The following is a 22,088-nucleotide window of genomic DNA, read 5'->3' as shown; positions in this document are numbered from 1 at the left end:
TTTTTTTAAAGAATTCCAGTATGCTCATCAAGGCTATATTTATTCAATTATTCAATCCTTCATTGATCAAAATTACAATAAAAGATACCATTTTTTTCTATTTAAATGTATTTTAACTATTTATTCCTGTAATGACATTACTCCAGACTTCAGTGTCACATGATCCTTCAAAAATCATTCTAATATGCGGATTTGATGCTCAAGAAACATTTATTATTATTAATGTTAAAACATATTTTTGTGGAAAGCGTGATAATAATTATATCAGGATTCTTTGATGAATAAAAACAATTTTATTTGAAATCGATTGTCACTTTTTATCAATTTAATGTTCTTTCTGAATAAAAGTTTTAATTAAAAAAAAAAATCTTTTCAACTTTTCAGACTTTTTTTTTAACAGTAGTGTTTATAATTGTATTTTTATATTATTAGTTACATTTAGCATTTTATTCCATATTTTGCATTATTTTGAAGCGCCAAAACTACTGCTATGCACCCATAAAATTCCAAAGGAATCATAGCATTTTTTTTAACACATACAGTACATGTTTCCCCATATATTTTTATGCACTTGTAAATAAAAGTATGAAGTCTAGATTTTACATATGTGTGGAGTGAAAGAGTTGTTTAATTGCTTGAAGGCCAGTGAAGTACTCTTACAGGCATAAAGAGTAAAGTAAAGAGACAGCATTTTCCTCTCTCGCTCTCTCACTCGCAAACCTGCTCCTCAGTTCCCATTCAGCCCGCTTTGGTAAATAACAGTATATTCATTTCAACCGCTGATAGTTTAGAAGCCCAGGAACATCCACAGAGCTACCGCAGGCTCCTTAGAGGATACAGACAAACAGACACAGAAATGGAGAGCAATGCTTTCTTCCCAGACCTTTTTACAGCATTGCGTCTTCGAATGCCGATGCCTAAATGCTCCAATTCTTAGATGCGTACTCTTCACTCCCATGAGAAGAAATGTGAGCCTTTGCTCATGCATTTTCTCAGCCATTGGCCAAATCAGGAAAAGTGGCTCCGGAACATACTCCGGCCCCCATTCAAGATTTATCAGCTTTAGATGGATTTCCTTCTGTGGGGAGCTTCAATCACGTGTAGTTTCAAGGCATTTTTAATCGGATCATATTTTTATATTGTTTTGTTATTGTTTTTCATGTTTGCAGGCCAGTGAAATTGATGGCTTCTTTTATGTTCCCTTTAGAAAAAGTGTATTACATTTCGCAAGCCTTCAGTAAAAGCATCAAATTCAAGGGCTCAGGCTGGATAACATGAAGGATCTTTTTCATAACAATCATTTATTGTGATCCGTCAGTATGCATGCCAGCAGCGTTCTTTTGACATACAAAATAACAGTCATGTGCTATAAAAATCAATACTTTTCCCCTGCAATGCACTTGTGTCCAATATGTGTAATTGCACTGCTGCCACGACTGGAAAGCCAACCTTTCGTGATCAATTAAACAGGCCTAGAATTCATATGCATCTGCCAAAACTAGCTGTAAAATAGATTTAAAAGCAGGAACGCTTCTTTGCTCTTTCATTTGGGAAGAGAGTCGTCCGAGGTGCTGTTGAAAGAGCGGCTCAGGTTTATCGTCAGGCCTGGGAAAGTGAGGGCACTGGCCTGGCATCAGCTCTGATTAGATCTGACACGAGCTAATGCTCTTTGCTCCGCTCTCATTGTGACATTGATTGATAGTGAGACAAGCCACTGGACTGGCATGCTAACCTGCGGCAAACAGTATGCAAATGCCGCTGTCCTTGCGGAGGAAACAGGCCACATCACCTAATCTGACATGTGCACCTCTAGCTCAGGGATGCCTGCTGTGACTCATGGGTAGTTTATAGAAAACGGAAGAGACGTGGATGTTACGAGGTCCAGAAAACATGTGGACGAACAACTGTAAAGCTGACAGTTGTTGCAAACAGCAATGAGGTCAAACCAGTCTAACAAATGGCTTATGGTCATCTGATTCTGTCTGTTTTCCTGCAAAACTCATTCATTTGATTATGCATGGCCTCACAAAGCATACGCTCAATGTGCTCTGCAACCTTGAAAAACCCGAGAAATCTTGTGTAAAGACAAACCCACGCAGAGAGCAGTCAGAATGTGTTGACCGTAAGAGAGCTTGTATTAACAGTCAGCTACTACACTGAAAAAAAAAAAGAATGGGTAGGATTTACTTAGAAGCAGTTTTCACTCAGAATTGCTAGTAAATTTCACAAAAGAAACAGCAAGTAATTACTAAGTTATGGCAAGTAACACTGAAATAAACATGACATTTTAAAGTAGGACTGAAATAGTATTTAAATTTTTTTACACCATGTATGTAATATCAATTCATCAGAAATTAAAGGGATGCATACTTCTGTGCAACACAAAAGAATATATTTTGAGATTAGTACATATATAGATACATTTAATCAGCTTGGCCGCACTAATATATACAATATACAATGTATATATTATATTGTCTATATACAGTGGATGGCAATAATCACCAAAACGGTTTTGTCCAATCCTGATCTTTTATCTACATTTCTAGATTGCACATATTTCATATTTCATTATATTGTATTCTGGTCTAGTAATTGGTTTAGTGCCGCTGCAGACAGATGGTGACCTTTAGCTGTCAAATATATGTTTATTCATTCTCAGAGGTAAGTATTGTTGATTGTGGAGCTCATATGAATTGGTTTTGATGAAGAAACTGCAATCAGCTCTGACGTGTAAGAAAAAGACCTATAAAATCTATTCTAATTTGTATATAATAATATTATTTGCTTATTTAAGGTCAAATTAATGTGTTTAGAAGGCCAGCATGAGTAAAGAAGGTAGACAGAATTAATGTGTTGGTCCAGTACTGCACCTTTAGGAAAAGTTAGACCATTTGTGCAATGGTTTTATACATCACTAAATCTTCCCTGTCAGATTTTGGAATGACTTTCAGCTGTTTTCACAATGTTTATGATTTAGAAAGGATGTAAATCTACTCTTGAAGATGTATCTTACCTTGTTGCTTAAATATCATGCTTCTAGTTGAACGCAGCTTTCTGGTTGATGCATACCTCTGTGACATTCTCACAATATTCCCAATATTCCTGTCCTACTTCTATGATTAATCCCTGGTTGTGGATATTGCTCATCTTATATCTGAAGTGAATTTCGAAGCACAGATAATCACAGGACTGGTCAGCCAGGCATTGATTAGGTGTCATATTATGTTTGCTTGATGCCGTTGGCCATCGTAAGACAGTGGATCTTGCTGCAAGGTTTCGGTTGCTTTTTGGGGCGTTATTATTTGACAGCGGTTACTGCCAAAGCCTTGGTCTTTGTACCTTAAGATATTCATAAGCTGGGCTTTGGAGAGCAGCCCAAGAATGTGAATTTGAAATGAAGACACAGTCCACAGTGGCCTCGATGAGAAGTGGGACATTGTTGAAGGGAATGTGACCGTATGTTTTTTCTGGGTGTAGGAAAATGCGTTCTTGTGGAATCATATCACATGCTCATACATACTTGTAATGCACTTGGATTAATTCTTAACTATGTGTCCTATTGGCATTGGTGACATCTAAACACATGCACGGTCATGGAAACACACACATGCACGCACACAATAGAAACATAAAAGTCTAGTTTAGATTTGCCGACTTGAGAGCAGCCCCGTTCCAGTCTTGTGTTTTGGCTCCCTTTCATCTGCCAACACACACACACACACACACACTCACTCACTTGTACAGTCTAGGATCCCTATTCACACTGCTTTTTTTTAGCCAGTGACACATACCTTCATCTGAACCTCTTTTGAAGTCTCTCTCTCCCTCTGAATGTCAAGCAACAGCGGAGAATTTACAATGTAAGCAGCATATTGTACTCTGTTATTCTAATTCGATTCATCAAACAACATCAAACGACCTTTTTGTTATGGACATGGATCAAATGACTTTTTTGCTCATGAAAAAATATTAGCGACATGCAGATGCTGGAAGAAAATGGTTAATACTTTAAAAGCTTTGTGTTCTTTTTTTATCCAGTGATCATTTACTTGCATTCTTACAGATATAATGTGCAATTACATTTATAAGCAGGCAACAATTCATTAGACATGTGGTTTACATTCTGAATGATGCAGTAAATGTCTTTGCGAAAGGGATATTTTTACTGGCTGAAAGCTGTTTTCTTTAATTGTTGAACGATATGGATTTTTATAAATTGCTAATACTGATCTAGAAAGCAGGCTGGCCAGTGGCTAAATATATTGTTGTTGTTATTATAAATTATATAAATATATTTTAATGATTTAAATATATTTTATATTATTATTATTATTAATGAGTGATAGATGGATTATCTTCATTATAATTTTGTATTAATATTGTTACTATTATAATTATTTCATGAAGAAAATAACCGTGAGGTACTGTAAGGTGCTGTATTGTGAATATAGTCACAAATGAAGGATAATAATTGATCTGTTGGCACTGTGGAAACTGAAGTTACAGTATCATGTACTTGTATTAAGTACTTGCCGATATTTGTCTGGCACACGTTTGGCATACCTTGAGTGGCAATGCCAGTGGTTTTAATGGAAGTGTTGATGTTTCCTAAAGGCATTCTGGGCAAATGAATCACCATGAGAGACTGGCTGGGGGGCATCTCTGTTTGCCTGAGGCAAACATCCTGAGTCTCTCTCCGACAGTGTGCTATATGTGTTTTATAATAATTATGCATTACAGTTATATAGCGCTTTTCTAGGTACTCAAAGCGCTTTTACATATGGAAGGGGGAATCTCCTCAACCACCACCAATGTGCAGCATCCACTTGGATGATGCGACGGCAGCCATATTGCCCCAGAACGCCCACCATACTCGAATAATGAACTTCATATGTACCATTCCCTTTTTAGAATCACAATGTGTTCAAATATTTATTTGCACGTGGTGATTATTGCACCGGCATCTGTCAGTAATGTTGTGCTCTTTCTCTTGCCTTGCAGGTCTGTATAACTCTGTAGATAGCTGGATGATTGTGCCCAATATCAAGCAGAATCACTACACAGTCCATGGCCTGCAGAGTGGCACCCGTTACATCTTTTTCGTCAAGGCTATCAACCAGGCAGGCAGCAGAAACAGCGAACCTGCTCGCCTCAAAACCAACAGTAAGTCCAGTGCGATGCAAGGATCAATAAACCTCATGCTAGTGGTCAGTCGATATGGCTTTTTCAATAGCTGGTGTCAATATCTTGAAAGTATTATGAATTATATATCCCCAAAATTAACATTTATTTTACACAACATCGAGTCAACATTTACTCAGAAATATATAGCACTGCAGGGATGATGTATTTTTGTAGGCAACCCAGAAGTTATCATCACCCTTGTTCAAATTCTTTTTTGGATTATTGCAGAAAATGAGCTCTGTCACTGACAAAAGTTTATGATTCTTACACGTATGATAATGTGCAAAAATGAACACAACTTCTATGAATTTTGAAGCCTAAATACAATCAGAAATAAAAAGATAAAGTTTGGCTGTAAACAGACTACACCACTATCACATGACTTCAGCATTCCCACCATCAAGCTTCTGATAACTCTTTCAGTCTTTATTTAAAATCTGCAAGTTGGAAAGTCTGAGTTAGAATGAATAGATGAGTTGAGTACAATCTACATAAAAGCTTTTAAAAAATCATGAGTGAGGTATTACTGATGTATTTTATGTTGTAGAACAAAACATGAAATAAAACATCATGAGCTTGTTTTAACCACAGACCTTTTTTCAGGCATTTAACCAAAAAAACGATTTAAAAAAAAACTCCAGATGTACAAAACGCAAACATAAAATTTGCATTTATTGTACACATGTACTCAAGATTTGCTAAAAAATATTTGCAAATGGAAATATTCCCTCTGAACCCCAATTATTACAGGATATTTGTAGGGGAGAGTTATGAACTGACATAAATTATCTCAAATTATTGATAATTTGAGCGATAAATCAGGCCTAACGCACCTCTTAGGTCTTATATCCAGAGTCCTAGTAGATATGGTGGTGGTACATCAGTGTAAGTGCAGCAGCTCTGTCATACTCAACCTAAATACCTTTATCGGTGTTCTATCTGCGACTAGCACCCGAGCATGCAAATAATGGGAACCATCAGTTGCTTTGGTGTTGAACCGCTGTGTGTGAGAGATAGAGAGATCTGGGAAAGCCCAGGTCCCTCACCTAAGCTGTCAGACGTTACCCAGCCTTCTCACAGCAAAGAACTCAATCAAGAGACAGGGCACCAGGTGACAGCATTCAGATGGGTTATTGCATCAGAGACTCTCAGCGGCCTTGTGGAGGGGTTTGAGAGAGAAATGCAGGAATGTCTTTAAGAAACGGCAAACATTCCTCTCTCACTCATTTTCATTGTCTGTTTCTACCTCTTGATCCGCTCCTTTCTCATGGTTCTTCAAGCTTCTGTGAGAATACTGTAGCAGTGTATCTCTCTCTCTCTCTTTCTCTCTCTCTCTCTCTCTCTCTCTCTCTCTCTCTCTCTCTCTCTTCCTCTCTTCTATCACTCACCAACCAACAGTCTTTTTTGTTACTGTAATAATGCTATTTTAGACAGTGGTGCCATTAAATGTAATTTTCCCCCAGACACATACAAAGCTCCAGTGTCTGTATAGTGCTGTGAAAGCCTGTCCTATGAAAATGTAGGAAAGCGTACAGTATATATGTTGCTCTACAGTTCACTGGTATTGAGACTCAAAGTCTAAGCCCTTTCAAATATTTGGGTTGTTTTTGAGTTTCCAAGAGAGAAAGGCCTTTTCCCATAATGCATAGGATCGTAGGATCATCTAAACTAAAGATGTATGTTATTTTATGATCATCTGTTTCCTAACTTGGCACATTAATTGCTCATTATTAAGTAGAACTTAACCACCATTAAATATTTTGTGTGGATAATATTTTTGAATGTCTCTTGTGCTGACCAAGATGGCATTTATTTGATCAAAAATACAGTGAAACAGTAATATTGTGAAATAGTCTTACAATTTTAACATTTCTATTTTAATACCTTTTTAAAATGTATTTTATTTATCAGATATCAAAGCTGTATTTTCAGCATCATTACTCCAGTCTTCAGTGTCCCATGATCCTTCAGAAATCATTCTGATGTTCTAATTTGGTGCTGCTCAGTTGTGCTACTTATTATTTTTGTGGAAACCTTGATACATTTTTTTCAGTTTTCTTTGATTAATAGAAAGTTTCAAAGAATGGCATTTATTTGAATGCATCCTTGCGGAATAAAAGTATTATTCCTTTAAAAAGTCTTACTGATCCCAAACTTTTGAACAGTATGTGCTTCTTAGATAATGCTGCAATTGGGAAAAGTGCCGTTTGAGACTAAGCACTATTTTTCTACTAAATGCTTTGGGAAGCCTAGCCAAAATATTACTTTCTCTCTTTGTAGGACGGTAGCATTGAAATTCAAAGTAGGAAATTTAATGCTTGCTGTTTATTGTATTCACCATAGAAGACATTTTAACCCTTGCATCATCAAAGAAAGTCGTTTTCCACAGCTGTGCCTTCTGCCCATCTGCCTATATAAAGAAGGAAACTGTCTTTGGGCCAATTCTATGTTTCACGTTTTCTCTGGCACACGCATGCTTGCCATGCCTACTCGACCGTGAAAGTCCAGACACCTCCCCCCGTCTCAAGAGAAATGCTATTTAAAGACATTTACATAATCAGTTCCTGTTTGATTCAGGAATTCAGAGTGAGAGCGTGCTCAACCCCCAGTTGAATCCTAGATTGCTCAAGCTTGATCATCTACAATTAATTTCTCAGAAGCCTTTAAGTGGCGACTGTAATTTGCAAAGGCAGAGATGATGTAGAATTGATCGTATCACAGGGCCACTCGATTCTGATATGTACAAAGGCCAAAAATCAGGATTGCTTTAGCTTAAAATGCAGCATTGTTAATTTTTTATGTAATTATTTAATATTAAAATGGACTGTGTGGTTATATCTTGTATAAGTAATGTTATGTCAGTTCAAATTTATTTGTATAGTGCTTTTCACAATACACATTGTTTCAGCTTTACAGAAAATCACAATGTTTATAATATCTTAATATCTTCTTGCCCTATATTCACAATTAGCAGATTAGAGCTAGGCAACATAATAGTTTTTGCAATATAGTTTTTGCAATGATTCAAGCAATCATGCAGTTGAGATATATTGTTTGTCACCCTACACGTGTATATTGTATACATATTTATATATCCAACTTTTGTACATATAAAAAGCTGGCCGATAATATAGTTATAATTTGTGACAAAAAAAAAAAATAATCAAGTTGAGATTTGCTATATAATATAGAGGTTATCACAGTAACAGTACATATACAGTATATTTAGCTGGAAATGCAATCTAAAATGTTTTATATGTTAAACCATGTAATGTTTATTTCTGGTAATCTAGTAACTACATTAAATAAAATAACTAAAAATATCATACAAATTTATTATATATTTTTATATATCAGGGCTGTCAAGCATTTGAAATTTTTATCAAATTAATTACGATTTGCCGATAAATCGAATTAATTGCACATCAATTGTGGCTGTGTTAAAAGAGAAAAGCATCAAATAGACATTACAAAAAGTATAGAAGCAAAATTGATCTCATCACCATCATTCAAGTCTTTCTGTGATTACATGAAGAAACTGAAAAAACTGAGACAGACTAAATCCAGAAGAAATGCGGCAACGTCTCCAAGACGCTTGAAGAAACCTTCCTGCAAATAAAATATATTATGACATTATTTTTGAACATTATTTTGGTTTCTCTTGGAGAAGTTGCTGCAGTTCTTCTCGATTTAGTCTGTCTCTGATTCTTCATGTAATCCCAGATGGTCTCGAGGATGGTGATCAGATCTCCAAAAATACTAACATGCCTAAGACTTTTGCATGTGTATGTATATATCATTTTTATTTGCTTGATCATTTGGAATTTTATGGACGTACACCAAAAGAAACCCTGAAAAATCATGTGAAATAAATAGAATAGAAGCAGTGTTTATGTGTGTGTTCCATCCACTGCGGTCATCCTTCCTCTTATTTACCATCCCTGCTCCTGCTTCTCCATCCCCCAGTCCATCACCAGGGTCTACGTGACTGTTCCTGAAGCGCAGCCATGCAGGCTTACAGAGCAACAACGGGAAGACATCAAATGGCTCTTTGCAAGTTGTGTTGAAATGAAAGTTTTTTTTTTTTTCAGCTGAACTTTGGATGAGATAATATGTTCAAAAGGGATTGCTGAGATCTATAATACAGGCCGCAGCAGGGGTCTGCATACAAACTCGAGTCTGGACACTCGGTCCTTCACTCTACATTCCCACTGATCTATTTTTTATTCCTCAAATGGACCCTCTTTCTTCTTGTGTTCTCTCTTCTGCTTTCTTAATGACATCATTATTCCAGATTATGGTCCATTTCGATGGCCATTCCATGTAGTGTTTAAACGTACTGTGACTGTCTATCCATAAAAGACTGAAATGTAACATGTGGCCACATTTACTGTTTCTTTGGTGAGTTTTCGTAGGAGAAATCAAGTTATTTCAGTTGGAATCCATGCGAACAGGAATTGTAGGAGTTGTAGCTCACAAGTAAACCTTTGAGGAAGGCAAACTTTTTTTTTTCTTTTTTTTTTTCTTTTTTTTACATTATGCAAAATAACAAGGGGCAGCACAAGTTTTTTCATTTTTTCCGGAAGACTAGCTTTAATGTCTTGTTTACTCTGCCCTGTGAAGGAAGAATTTTGAATGACAGAAACACTAAGTAAGCGTGTGTGTGTGTGTGCGTGCGTGCGTGCGTGCGTGCGTGCGTGCGTGTGTGTGTTTTTTTATCCTGGTGAGGACTTCAACCTGAATGCACACAGACTCATGGGGACTCATGTCACAGTGGGGACCTAAATTGAGGTCCACATGGGTAAACAAGCTTATAAATCATACAGAATGAGTTTTTTTGGAAATGTAAAAATGCAGAAAGTTTTGTGTGATGGGTAGGTTTAGGGGTCGGGTTAGTGTAAGGAGATAGAATATACAGTTTGTACAGTATAAAAACCAGTAAGTCTATGGAGAGTCCCCACAAAGATAGTAAACCAGACGTGTGTGTGTGTGTGTGTGTGTGTGTGTGTGTGTGTGTGTGTGTGTGTGTGTGTGTGTGTGTGTGTGTGTGTGTGTGTGTGTGTGTGTGTGTGTGTGTGTGTGTGTGTGTGTGTGTGTGTGTGTGTGTGTGTGTGTGTGTGTGTGTGTGTGTGTGTGTGTGTGTGTGTGTGTGTGTGTGTGTGCATAGTAAACCAGACATTTTGAATGACAGAAACACTAAGTAAGCGTGTGTGTGTGTGTGTGTGTGTGTGTGTGTGTGTGTAGAGTCACAGCTGTTTTCCTATAGGAGGCCTCTTCTGTTTAGTCAGAACTGCCATGGCTGGTGACCGTACATAAAGCCAATATGAGAAATATCACATGACAAGCAGCCCCAAGGGCAGCCATGTTTATTTGTTGTTAAAAGATCGCGGAATAATATTTACTCATCCTGCACAGCATAGACATCACTCAAGCTGTCAGCAGTCAGCCCTACCCTGCAGAAAGCACATCCCAAGAGCAGGAGCACAGCCAAAAGTGAGGTCACACTGTGTGTAATGTGTATGTATGTATGTAGATATATGTATGTATATATATATATATATATATATATATATATAATATGTATGTATGTATGTGTTGGTGTATATATATATATATGTATGTATGTGTATATATATATATGTATGTATATATGTATGCATGTATATATATATATATATATATATATATATATATATATATATATATATATATATATATATATATATATATATATATGTATATATATATAGTTTTACATATATGTATGTATATATATATATATACATACATATATATGTATGTATATATATACATATATACATACATATATATGTATATATATATAGTTTTTAGTTATTTATATATACATGCATCTCATTTAAGGTTCTGAAAAACGCTGCAATACACTCTTTATGTCATGTCCCCAGCTGACACTGCAAATTATGTTGTTGTGACATTTGGTGCATTACAAATAAACCTTTGAATATATGTGACAGGTGTCAGCGTTTGACTGCAGCTGTCATAAATCTAGTTGCTCTCACTCAGCGCTGCTCATTTTTGCTCATATATATATATAACAGATTACAGATTGCATGTCATTATTTATTTAACAAAAACTAGGCTAAAATGGAAAAGTTCACCATTTACTGCTTCCATAGGAATTGAGAGGGTAAGTAGCAGTCAATGTCTTTGATTATTTGATCATCAGTGAGGGTGACCAACTTTATAAAAACAGAATTTTTGGCAGTTTGCTGGTCTAGAGCATTCAGGTGTGTGTTAACACAATGCCAAGGAGGAAAGACATCAGCAATGATCTTAGAGAAGCAATTGTTGCTGCCCATCAATCTAGCAAGGGTTACAAGGCCATTTCCAAACCATTTGAAGTACATTATTCTACAGTAAGTTTTCACAAGTGGACAGTTGCCAATCTATCTAGGAGTGGACGTCCTAGCAAATTCACCACAAGGTCAGATCGTGCAATGCTCAGAGAAGTCGCAAAACACCCAAGAGCTACACCTCAGACTCTACAGGCCTCAGTTAACGTTAAAAAATAAGAAAAAGAGGGGACTAGTATGGCTTTTTTGGAAGGGTTGCCAGGAAGAAGAAAAAAAGGCAGCACTGCTTCTCTCTTCTCTCTAAAAATGGCAGCACAGCTTAGGTTTGCAAAGAACATGGAATATTCCAAAAACAAAATCCAATGTTCAGGATCATTTCTAGTAGTTTAAGATTTAGTACTCGTTTTGAAATAAAAATGAAACAATAAAGACACCTGTTCAGACACCTGCACTGCACAATTATGCCATTTTACTCCTTTTTGTCTTAAAAGAGTAATCAGTTTTATATAGAAGGCAATAAGCATTTCATGGGATTCTCGTTTGTGGCGTGTGTGTGTGTGTGTGTGTGTGTGTGTGTGTGTGTGTGTGTGTGTGTGTGTGTGTGTGTGTGTGTGTGTGTGTGTGTGTGTGTGTGTGTGTGTGTGTGTGTGTGTGTGTGTGTGTGTGTGTGTGTGTGTGTGTGTGTGTGTGTGTGTGTGTGTGTGTGTGTGTGTGTGTGTGTGTGCATCTGCATCGCTTTTCATAGTGCCCTCAAACACATGCTATAAAATGGCATGACTGCATGAGTGTTGAGAATGGCTGCGCTCACAGCGATAAGCAGTTCAAAGACAAGAGCGTGTTAATGTAATTGGCTTCCAGCAGCATGTTGCCAGAACATTTCATATCTGGGTGCAGTAAACCTCACTCTGGGTTGAGATGATTGGTTTGTGGGCAGGGACACAGCGCAGCTGATTGTTTTCCTGCATTGTAAGTCATTACGCTGGGGATGGGAAGATTTAGACGTGCCAAAGTTAAATGTCGGGTCTGCGGGGTCACCTCTTCTTTTCAAGAAATATAAAACTCAAATCATATACTTGATTCTGTCTGTCTTTCACTCTCGCACACACACTGTGCCTTTTATCACAACCGCTCATCTCTTAATTAACCAGAAGAGCTAAAACTGACATTTAACAAATTTCATGAATTGGGAAATTCCAGCAGACCAGTGAGAGTTTCTCCTCACCCATCTCTATCCTCTCTGCTCCTCAGGTCAGCCTTTCAAACTGGACCCCAAAACGGCCCATAAGAAGCTGCGCCTCTCCAATGACTGTCTGACCATGGAGAAGGATGAAAGCTCTCTAAAGAAGAGTCACACTCCGGAACGGTTCAGTGGAACCGGATCCTACGGTGCCGCCGGCAACGTCTTCATCGACAGTGGCTGCCATTACTGGGAGGTTTTACTGGGAGCCTCCACATGGTAAGTGATTTCGGATTTTACAGGCTTGTAACACATGTACTTAATAGGAAGTTTCTGTTGTACTTGTATCCCGCTCCGGTCGATTAACACTTTCCATAGATCATTTGCTATAAACAAACAAAAAATATAAAAAATTTGTTTTGTTTTATTAGCCTGAAACTTACTCTGTCCTCTCCTTAAGCACACTATAAGGCATTAAAAATGTTAACAGGCAAGTGGAATATGTATAATATAATATCTTAATTTAATGTTCCTCTTGGCAAGTTCAGATTACCGAGACATGCACAGTAAAAAGAGTACATTGTGCCCATCAAATTTGAACTTAAAAATCACACCTAGCTAATTTTTATTCATAAAGTTCACACTTTAATCAGACTGACTTCACAGACTCACCATTGCGTTATAATTTTCACCTTGTGCCTGTTGTACAATCGTTCTTACAAATAATTTTTCTGATAGAACATTCAGTAACATTATTTGTATTATTGTTTTTGTATTCTAAATAAGGTATTTGTCTTTGAGACATCCCTACCTATCACTGACTGTCAGTTTCAGTGAAATTTTCACTTGGTGTATTAAAAACAATTAAATATTGTTAAGATATGGGAACCTGGGTCCCCTACACAGAAGGTGTCCCCTATACAAAAGTAAATAAAAAACATATTAATAGAATAAAAAGCCTTACACATATAAAGTGTACTACTAAGAAAGCTTTCACACTGTGCATGTTTGCTAGCCTGGAAATCCAGACCCAAATCCGAAAGATTAAGGGTCTGGCATTGAGTAATGAAAATCGCCCAACTTGAGGGGCGGCACCAAGCATGCATTTGAAAATCCCACTGCACGCAATTGGATAACACTACGACCAATCACAACAATACACGGGGTGACGTATCCAGAGTCACCAGTGGGTTTTCGCTAAGCCCCATACGCTTAGCTACCATTGGAGCTAACTGGTAGATTAGACTTTTGCCGTATCCGGTCGGCAAAACAGCAAAAACGCCTTTCTTGCAAAGGAACGATTCAAGCGCCATCTTCTTTTCTTCTTTTAGATAAAAAGCCAAGTCTAATTTGTTCATTGTAGCGGCCAAAGATTTCAAACAACTGGTGTTCATCCATAGCCATCTTGCAATGTTTACTGATGACTTTGACGTTGCAGCGCTGTTATCATCTGTTTAGCTCGCCTCATATCAGATAACCCGATGTGATTGGTGCAGCTCGGCTACAAGGGCATAGTTAATGAGCATCATTACTCTATGCCAGAGTGACTCGCTGAGCAAATTCAAACTGTGCTCTCGCGAGATTTCTGGATTTCCAGGGTACATGTTTGCTGCAGTCCAAACATTTTGTGTTTTTTTTTTATTTGTATTATTTGGTGCTATTATGCACAGCAGAGTGAACGACACTTGGATCCACTGTATGTGCGGCACATAAAGGCAGATTTCTGCTTCTTGCAAGCAAACTCTTTTCAGGAGAAGGCTGATTGCAAGCCATTAATTTGCCCCTCTTAACTCACTCTGCACGATTACACTACACGCTTACCCTCGCTCATATCCAAGTTGTTTTCTTGAACTAATGCCGTCAGGGCTTGACGTTAACACCCGCCAAATGCAGGTGGATTTCAGCAGTGGCGTGTAACACGGTCACTCCTACTAGCCACTTTGGCGGTGGCTTGAATTTTATGTATTATATAATTTGTTTTAATTGTAGTCTTTTAAAAAGGCATCTGAAATAATAAACTAAGTCCACCATAGTGTTGTTAAAAATATAGATTTGTTGATACAGATCGATGCTGAAATATTTTAAATGCTCCCTAATACTAATTGTTTGCAGAATAGATACACAAAACAATTTCTCGCTCTCATGATCTCTCCGACAGCGAGTTGACACACAAACCTGCCTCCCTTCACTCACTCCTTTCTTTCACTCCAATGAATATTGTTGATTTACAAGGCCTGAATTTCCATAATTTTACTCATTCCTGTAGATTTTGTGCTCACACCCAAAGTGTGCGCACATAAAGCCGCATGTCAGTACTAAATTGAGTTTGTTTTTTTTGCGCTAAAACAGTCAAATACACACAAAATAATGTCAAAATGCCTGTCTTGGTGAGTATTCACGTAAACACAGTCAGTTATGTTTAAAGTGAAGGTAAACAGTTGAGAAAGAAAACTCAGACCACTTCCTACAGGTAGTGTCGGGTTCTGTACCCCGGTGCGCTTCCGCATCCGCAATGACGGCTTTCGTATTACCAATTTTTCCATGAGAACTGTGCTCTGTTTCAAATAAAAACTAATAAAAACTGTATTCGAATATAATACGAATGTAGTATATAATTTAACACCTGGAATGACGGCTACATAGTGTTTGCACATGTCTCGACCGCAACAAATAAAGCCACAATGAGCTCATGGAGCGAACTTGTCAATCATCTTGATGGATGACGCAGAGGAAACTTTGACCAATAAGAGGACAGTTGTACTCACATGTGACTTGCATAAACACATTTTGGTATGCTTAAAGCGAACCGAACCAAGAAGAAAATGCAACATTGTAACAAATTAAAGGGGTACTTCACCTCTGGAGAGATGAATGTGTATTTAAAATAGGTCATTTATGTAGAAGAAATGTGAAATTATTTTTAAATTTGGAGCTTTCTAGACTGAGAAAATCCAGAAAATGTATTTTTGGCTTATGTGGATGAAAGACAACAACTCCCAGAATGCACTTGCTTCGCTGCCACTCCCAAGTCACGCCTACCGGTAAGAGAGCGCAGTTGAAAACAACAAGGCTAGGCTACTAGTGAGACTCCGTGACGAGTTTGCCCGGGATTTCGAGATCGCCCAAAATGTCCGGGATTCGGCTTTTGCGTTCTACAGTCGCCATTCATCATGTTTACTGTGGCGAGCAGGACGAGACTGAGGGCCGCGGGAGAATGGCGCGAGGCCGGTGGCGTCACTACTGAGACGCGCCGGTCTCGCATCTCTCACGGAGGAGCGGAATTTTCTTAGCAATTTTAAAACGCACATTAACCGATCACTTTTTTTAGCGTTCATGTAAACAATACATTCAGGTTCACCAATCGGAATGAATTCAGTTAGATTGAAACAAAAGGTGTGCATGTAAACAATGAATGGCGACTGCAGAAAGCAAAAGCCGAATCCCGGACATTTTGGACGATCTCGACGGCCGGACATGTCCGGGAAAAAGAGGATGGTAACCCCTACTACTCAGCTTTCTCCTACTACTCAGCTTTCTCCACAGAACAAGAGCCTGCTAGCTTAGCTTCCAAAGAAAGATGGCTGATACTATGTGTACATTCTGTGAGTGAGATCCCACCTCCTATGGGCGGGTTGAAAACATGCGGGACAGCCCCTCCTACTGGCTGTAGTCTTTAGCCTCTAGCCAAAAAATCCTCCGATGACGCAAAATGACGAATTTTTGTGTCATTGGATGATTTTTTCCAGACAAAAAATACATAAATCTCTCGTCTCAGGGGGATATGAGGGTAGAAAGCACGGTAATTCGAAAATACTACAGGTTTTCTACTAATACAAAGCTTAATGCTAAATCCTGAAGTGTCCCTTTAAGTCCCTGTTTCAGAACAAAACTAATGATCTAGGTGTGTAAACACCCTAAACTGCCAGTGTGAAAACCCTTTAAGTTGTTAAAAACTGTTTCTTTATTCCTAAGGCACCAAGTGAGCCAGGACAACCACCCTAAAAAAAGTATATCAAATGACAGCCTTCTACATCTATTTCCCCTTCAGGTATGCGCTTGGTGTGGCCTACAAGTCAGCACCCAAAAACGAATGGAGTGGTAAAAACTCATCATCATGGGTTTTCTCGCGCTGCAACAACAACTTCCTGGTGCGGTACAACAACAAGGAGTCCATCGTGGAGGCTTCGCTACAGCTGCGCAGGGTGGGAGTGCTGCTGGACTACGACAACAACGCCCTGTCCTTCTACGATGCCATGAACTCCCAGCACATTTACACCTTTGACATTTCCTTCCTGCTTCCAGTGGCACCAACCTTCATGATCTGGAACAAATCGTTGATGATCATGTCAGGGCTCCCCGTGCCTGACTTCGTGGACTGCAGCGAGCAGCAGGAGGGCATCTGTCGCCAACAGGATTCGCCCTATGTGTCTGGAATGAAGAGCTGCCACTGAGGCATCATGGGAGCTGATTATTCCAGAAGGTTTCCTTGCCCCTCTTCTTTTCCTGGTTTTCACAGCTGGGTTGAAGTTGGACCTTTAGTTGTTCCTGATAGTTCTAGTCACAGAAATGAGCGGCTAGTGAGTGAATTATGAGCTCTATAGATTTAAAGAGCTGAAATGGGGGAAATTAAATTGTAAATTATTGATGATGAAACGTCAGTTTGCTTTTTGTCAGTTTTAATGTATCCCTAAAAGCACTTTTTAGAGTTGAATTTGTTGCCCCGTGTATAAAAAGACTTACTAACTTGCGACAGGGTTGGACTTCCTTTTGGACAGGAATATAATGGATTATATTAGGATGACAGATTGGTGTTTCTACTAAGGGTTGCATTTATTATCTGATGGGTCTATAACACTCTTTTCATATTCAGGGAGAAAAGATGATTCTTTGGTTTAAAAAATGTCTGGAGATAATGGCATGATATGTATTTCCTCTGTGATTTGTTCTCACTATCTCAGTTTCTGGGTTCTTTTTTTTTTGTTTGTTTTTTTGTTTTTGTGAAAAGCATGAGGCACAAGTTTCCCCAGGTGTTTTTAACATGTATCTTTAATAATTGATATATGATGTACCACAAAATCCCATCCGTGGAGGTGTTTGTCCATTGACGCATTCAGACGCCATCAGGAACTGATGACTATAGTGCATATACAGTATATCACACATCCATTCATTTAGAAATATTTGAAAGATCATTTTGTTTCATCAGTTTAAGATTTGTAATGATTCAAATGATCGTCCAAAGCAAATACAGTTTAGTGGATATATTTTCTCAATAGCTGTGATGAATCTTACATGATCATCCACATGTTCAGGGCTGTAATAAGGACACCCGGTTCTGGGTTCAGATAAAGACAATCACTTGAGCAAGTGCAGGCAAAAAATGGAAAAAAAAAATCCAAGTGTGTAGCAAGAGATCTTTGCAATAGCATGCTAAACTTGAGATACTTTCCTGAAAAAGTGGTTTGTATGCTTTTGGGCCATTGTAAATATCCAGATTCGTACTACTGACGCTACTGTCCTATTGCAGGTTTTGCTTTTTGTCAGTAGGGTTTTCCTCTTTTCTCTGCTGAATGTACATGATTGCTTTGATTCTTTTTATCTTTCTGATTGAAAGCACAGAGCATTACCATCAGATCCACTTTGAAAGCACAGGAAGTATGTGGGTCCTCCTGGTACATCTTGAGAGCTTAACATCCTCTACAAAAATAGAGAGGGGATTCACTAAGAACAAGTTGCGTGCACTGATAGCATCGTTATTTGTGTTGGATAAGGACACAAAACAGATGTTTATTCAAAACAATCTCACAGCAGTTCCTAACTATTTTATATTTTGGCTATATTGGTGGCTAATTCGTATAATTTCGTGTTTTCGTATTTTCGCCTCACTGCAGGTTATGTTTCGAGGTGGGGTTAGGGGTGGACCTTTGTGATATTTTTTATTTTATGTTATTTTTTCCAAAAAATCATACGTTTCCGTACAGATCGCATTGTACGAATTCAAACGAAATCACCACCTTGTAATATCGTTTTCTCATGAGATCGCATTTACGTCACTCCCATCATCCTTCTCAGCATCGATCTGTAAAGTCACTAGACAAAGTTGAATCTGTGGCTGAATCGTGCATTAATGGTGTAGTTGAGCAATAAAGATCAGGCATGGCTTTTGTTAGCATTTATTATGATTTCTGGCCAATTGCATTAAGTTCTTGAGATAGGACTTAAGGCTGGCATACATTGTGCGATTTTCATTCGATTTTGACCCGAATTCTGACTTGTGCGACTCTTTTTCGGGTCAGGCCGATTTTCAGCTTTGTCGTGCGTCATTTTTGTGCAGAGTTTGTGCAGTTTACAGGGGGAAACGAGAGGCGATTAACCTCTCCCGACCTGCAATTGGATGGTCGGATGAATTTCTGGCAGGTCGCTCCTCGTGACTACAGTTGAAGCAAAGCTAAGAACCGATTTGCCTGGCTGCGCCTGCGCGAAAACAGAATTTAACCATTTCATCTTTAATGCAACAAGAAAGAAAACGAAAAGATGGAGATCTTTAGTTCTATAACTATCAAACTAGCTACAAATTACTGTTGCTTACCTCCAGTTCGTGTTGCAAAATGGATAAACCATATTACCCACGTCTTCCAAAGCCACCTGCGATGTATCCTATACCCTGCCTCTTTTATTAATTTGTTAAACAATGCTCATGTTAAACAAACTGTTTTTGAAATAAAGCTGTTTTTAATTTCCATTGATGACTGATTATTGCAGTGTTCGGACATATAGATTATTAAGAATTTTAATTATAGGCTAAATTCATTGTAATCGACCTAAATGTTTTTAGACAATTTTCAATGAGGAGTAGCCTAAGCTTCTATCTAATCTTCACAGCATGTTGGTTATTCGGGGTTGCGCTGTAAATGCGTGGCAAATGAATTATAATAGCCTATAAATTTAATAATAAAAGTAGGCCTTCCATAATAATAAAACAATAATACTAATAATAATTTAATACATACATTGGATGCAAGTACGGCACGGGGGTGTATCGCTCATTTTTCACACGTAGCCTATAGTGTGAGCAGTGAAGTCGCAGCTCGATGATTGGACCGTATAGTGTGAGCACGTGAAACGCGAGCTTTGGCTTTGCATCGCATGCGATCTACTCGTTCAGTGTGAGCAGGTAACCTTGCTGCAATCGCACAGTGTATGCCCGCCTTTAGGGGCCTCATATCTAAAACGTGCGTATGCACAGATTTGAACTTATGTGAACGCTAAAATCCATGCCAACGTTCATATTTGTAAAAACGGTCTTTGACTTGGAAAAGTGCTTAGCGTAGCAGATGTACACACATTTCCTTGTGGCAGAGAGTCGGAGAACTGCAGGTATTTGGAAATCTAAGCACTTCTTGTCGCTCAAGTAAAGGATTTGGACGTTGACTGGTTCTCTTTTATATGTTAATGACATTAATTAGGTGCCGTTTACAAAGCGGAGATCGGAAACCATTCAGCTGCGCACAATTTCAAGATCATTTGCGATTTATGAATTTAACTTCTGGTAGAGAGGCGTAGGGGAGACGGGACGGTTGCAACACTTTTTGCATTTCTCTCAGTTACTCAGAGACTATTGGACTAGACCAACCAAATGTGTATTAAACTTGCATCTGTCTGCTAATTACCCATACCATTTAAAGATGATTACATATGACATCGTTCACAGTATTTATTTGAATGGAAGAAGCCAGATGTTGCAACTGACCCCAACCCAGAGGACAGTTGCAACACAATTAGGGACGGTTGCAACATGTTAAAAAAATACCTTAATGGTATAGCGGAGGATTTTTTACTTCCGGGTGGATCACCTATACTATTGGTCCTCCTAATTGTCAATCATTCTGGTGAATCAATCAAACTTTTCAAAAAGTGGAGAGGGCAGGTCTTATCTAAAATTCAGAAAGATCCTCCACTATACCTTTAAATTTCACTAATTAACTTTAGCTTTTTGTCTCAATGAGCATAGAATTCTGAAAATATTAACTATTTTACTTTAATATTATAGTATTATTTATTTATACAATAATATTATTGTATTTATTTATTTAGTCATATTTATCAAATAACAGTTATTGAGTTTTGTTTGTTTATGTGTAGAACATAGGCCTACATAGATTCAGTGTGCAGGGTGTTACAGATGCTATTCAATCCCTCCATATTTCATTGTCGGACAAGAAAAATTGAATAATTGCATAATTTGCAATGCAACAAACATTTATTAAACATGTACACACACACACACCCCCATAAAGATTCATAAGTAAACGAACAACACCCCCCTCCCCCCAACAATTCTGCTGGCTCCCGGAAAGCCATTCCATCAACAATTCAGTCATTCGGAGTCACAGTTGTGGCATGTGTAAAAATCTCCTCCACCTGTGCAATCTTTATGTGCCCAGGACTTGCACATCCAGCACTGCAGCCATACTTCCCTGGATTTCAAGTAGCTTTCCAGGCACACAATGCAGATGTCTTCTTCCTCTTCAGAGTCAGAATCTTCTCTCTCTTTTTTTGGCTGCTTTTTGGTTTTCTTTACACTTTTCTTTGTGTTTTTTTTTTCTCTGATTCTTTTCTTTGCCTTCTAATGCAGAGTTTTCTCAGACATCTCTAATGCTTCCTTCACATGAGTGTCTGTAAGAATGGCAGTGGAGCGTCGTTTCCTGCCTTTTGCACACTTTTTTCTGGCTTTTGCTTTGGGATGTGACCAATAGCTTCTGGTGAGAAGTCTTCTGTACCCATCCCAGAGGTTGATGGTCTTGAGGGAGATGCACCAAAGGAAGGTGGCCCTGTCAGAGTTGGAGGAGGCACAGCGGAAGGTGGAAGAGGACGGTCAGTGACCAGGGATGGTGCAAATTCACATTCCTGGAATATCTCCCTATTAAATAGCCAAATCCCTGTGCATCTAAATCCTGCCTGCCCATTTGTGGGAGGAAAGTAGGACAATGCCATGGCTGCGGCAGAAGTTGATGCCTTCCACAGACAGGTGCGAGGGGTGGTTGTCAAGAATTTAAAGAACTTTGGACTCTGAAGAGCTCTTTGTATGAAACTGGAAGTGCTTCAAGTATACCAGGAAATCAGCCTCTTGCATCCACCCTGATGCGTTGGCTGTCCCAATGCAGCCAGGTGGGCCATCATCCCGGATGTAATGAGGTTTAAAGTGCACTCGTGGGAAAAATGAACATCAGTGGTATGGTGTCCCCAAGTGCATTGATTCCACAGGCTAGTGTGATGAGTGTGCCTCTTTCTGCCGAGATGGCTGCACCAACTTGCCTTTCACCAAGTCTTGCCACAACCCTTTCGGGATTTTGGACCGTCGTTATCCCTGTTTCGTCCTTGTTCCACAC

The 22,088-nt window shown here is 38.5% G+C and overlaps 1 protein-coding gene across 4 annotated transcripts in view; it reads left to right on the top strand.

Moving 5' to 3' along the window:
• Positions 1 to 19,441, top strand: part of mid2 (midline 2) — a 162,007-nt gene extending 142,566 nt beyond the window's left edge. For 3 of the 4 annotated variants that reach the window (XM_081383582.1, XM_081383581.1, XM_081383580.1), the window contains 3 exons: positions 5,005 to 5,166; positions 12,771 to 12,978; positions 16,748 to 19,440. In XM_081383582.1, coding sequence (XP_081239708.1) covers positions 5,005 to 5,166; positions 12,771 to 12,978; positions 16,748 to 17,150 — 773 coding nt within the window. In that variant the 3' untranslated portion in view covers positions 17,151 to 19,440. Of the gene's footprint in view, positions 1 to 5,004; positions 5,167 to 12,770; positions 12,979 to 16,747 lie in introns of all 4 variants that reach the window. The other variant, XM_081383583.1, reaches the window with a different exon arrangement.
• Positions 19,442 to 22,088: the final 2,647 nt, after the last annotated feature.

This window comes from Scardinius erythrophthalmus, assembly GCF_964197995.2.
Source record: "Scardinius erythrophthalmus genome assembly, chromosome: 13".
NCBI classification, from domain to species: domain Eukaryota; kingdom Metazoa; phylum Chordata; class Actinopteri; order Cypriniformes; family Leuciscidae; genus Scardinius; species Scardinius erythrophthalmus.
Note: the sequence above shows the minus strand (reverse complement) of the source record. Positions and strands in the feature narration are given on the sequence as shown.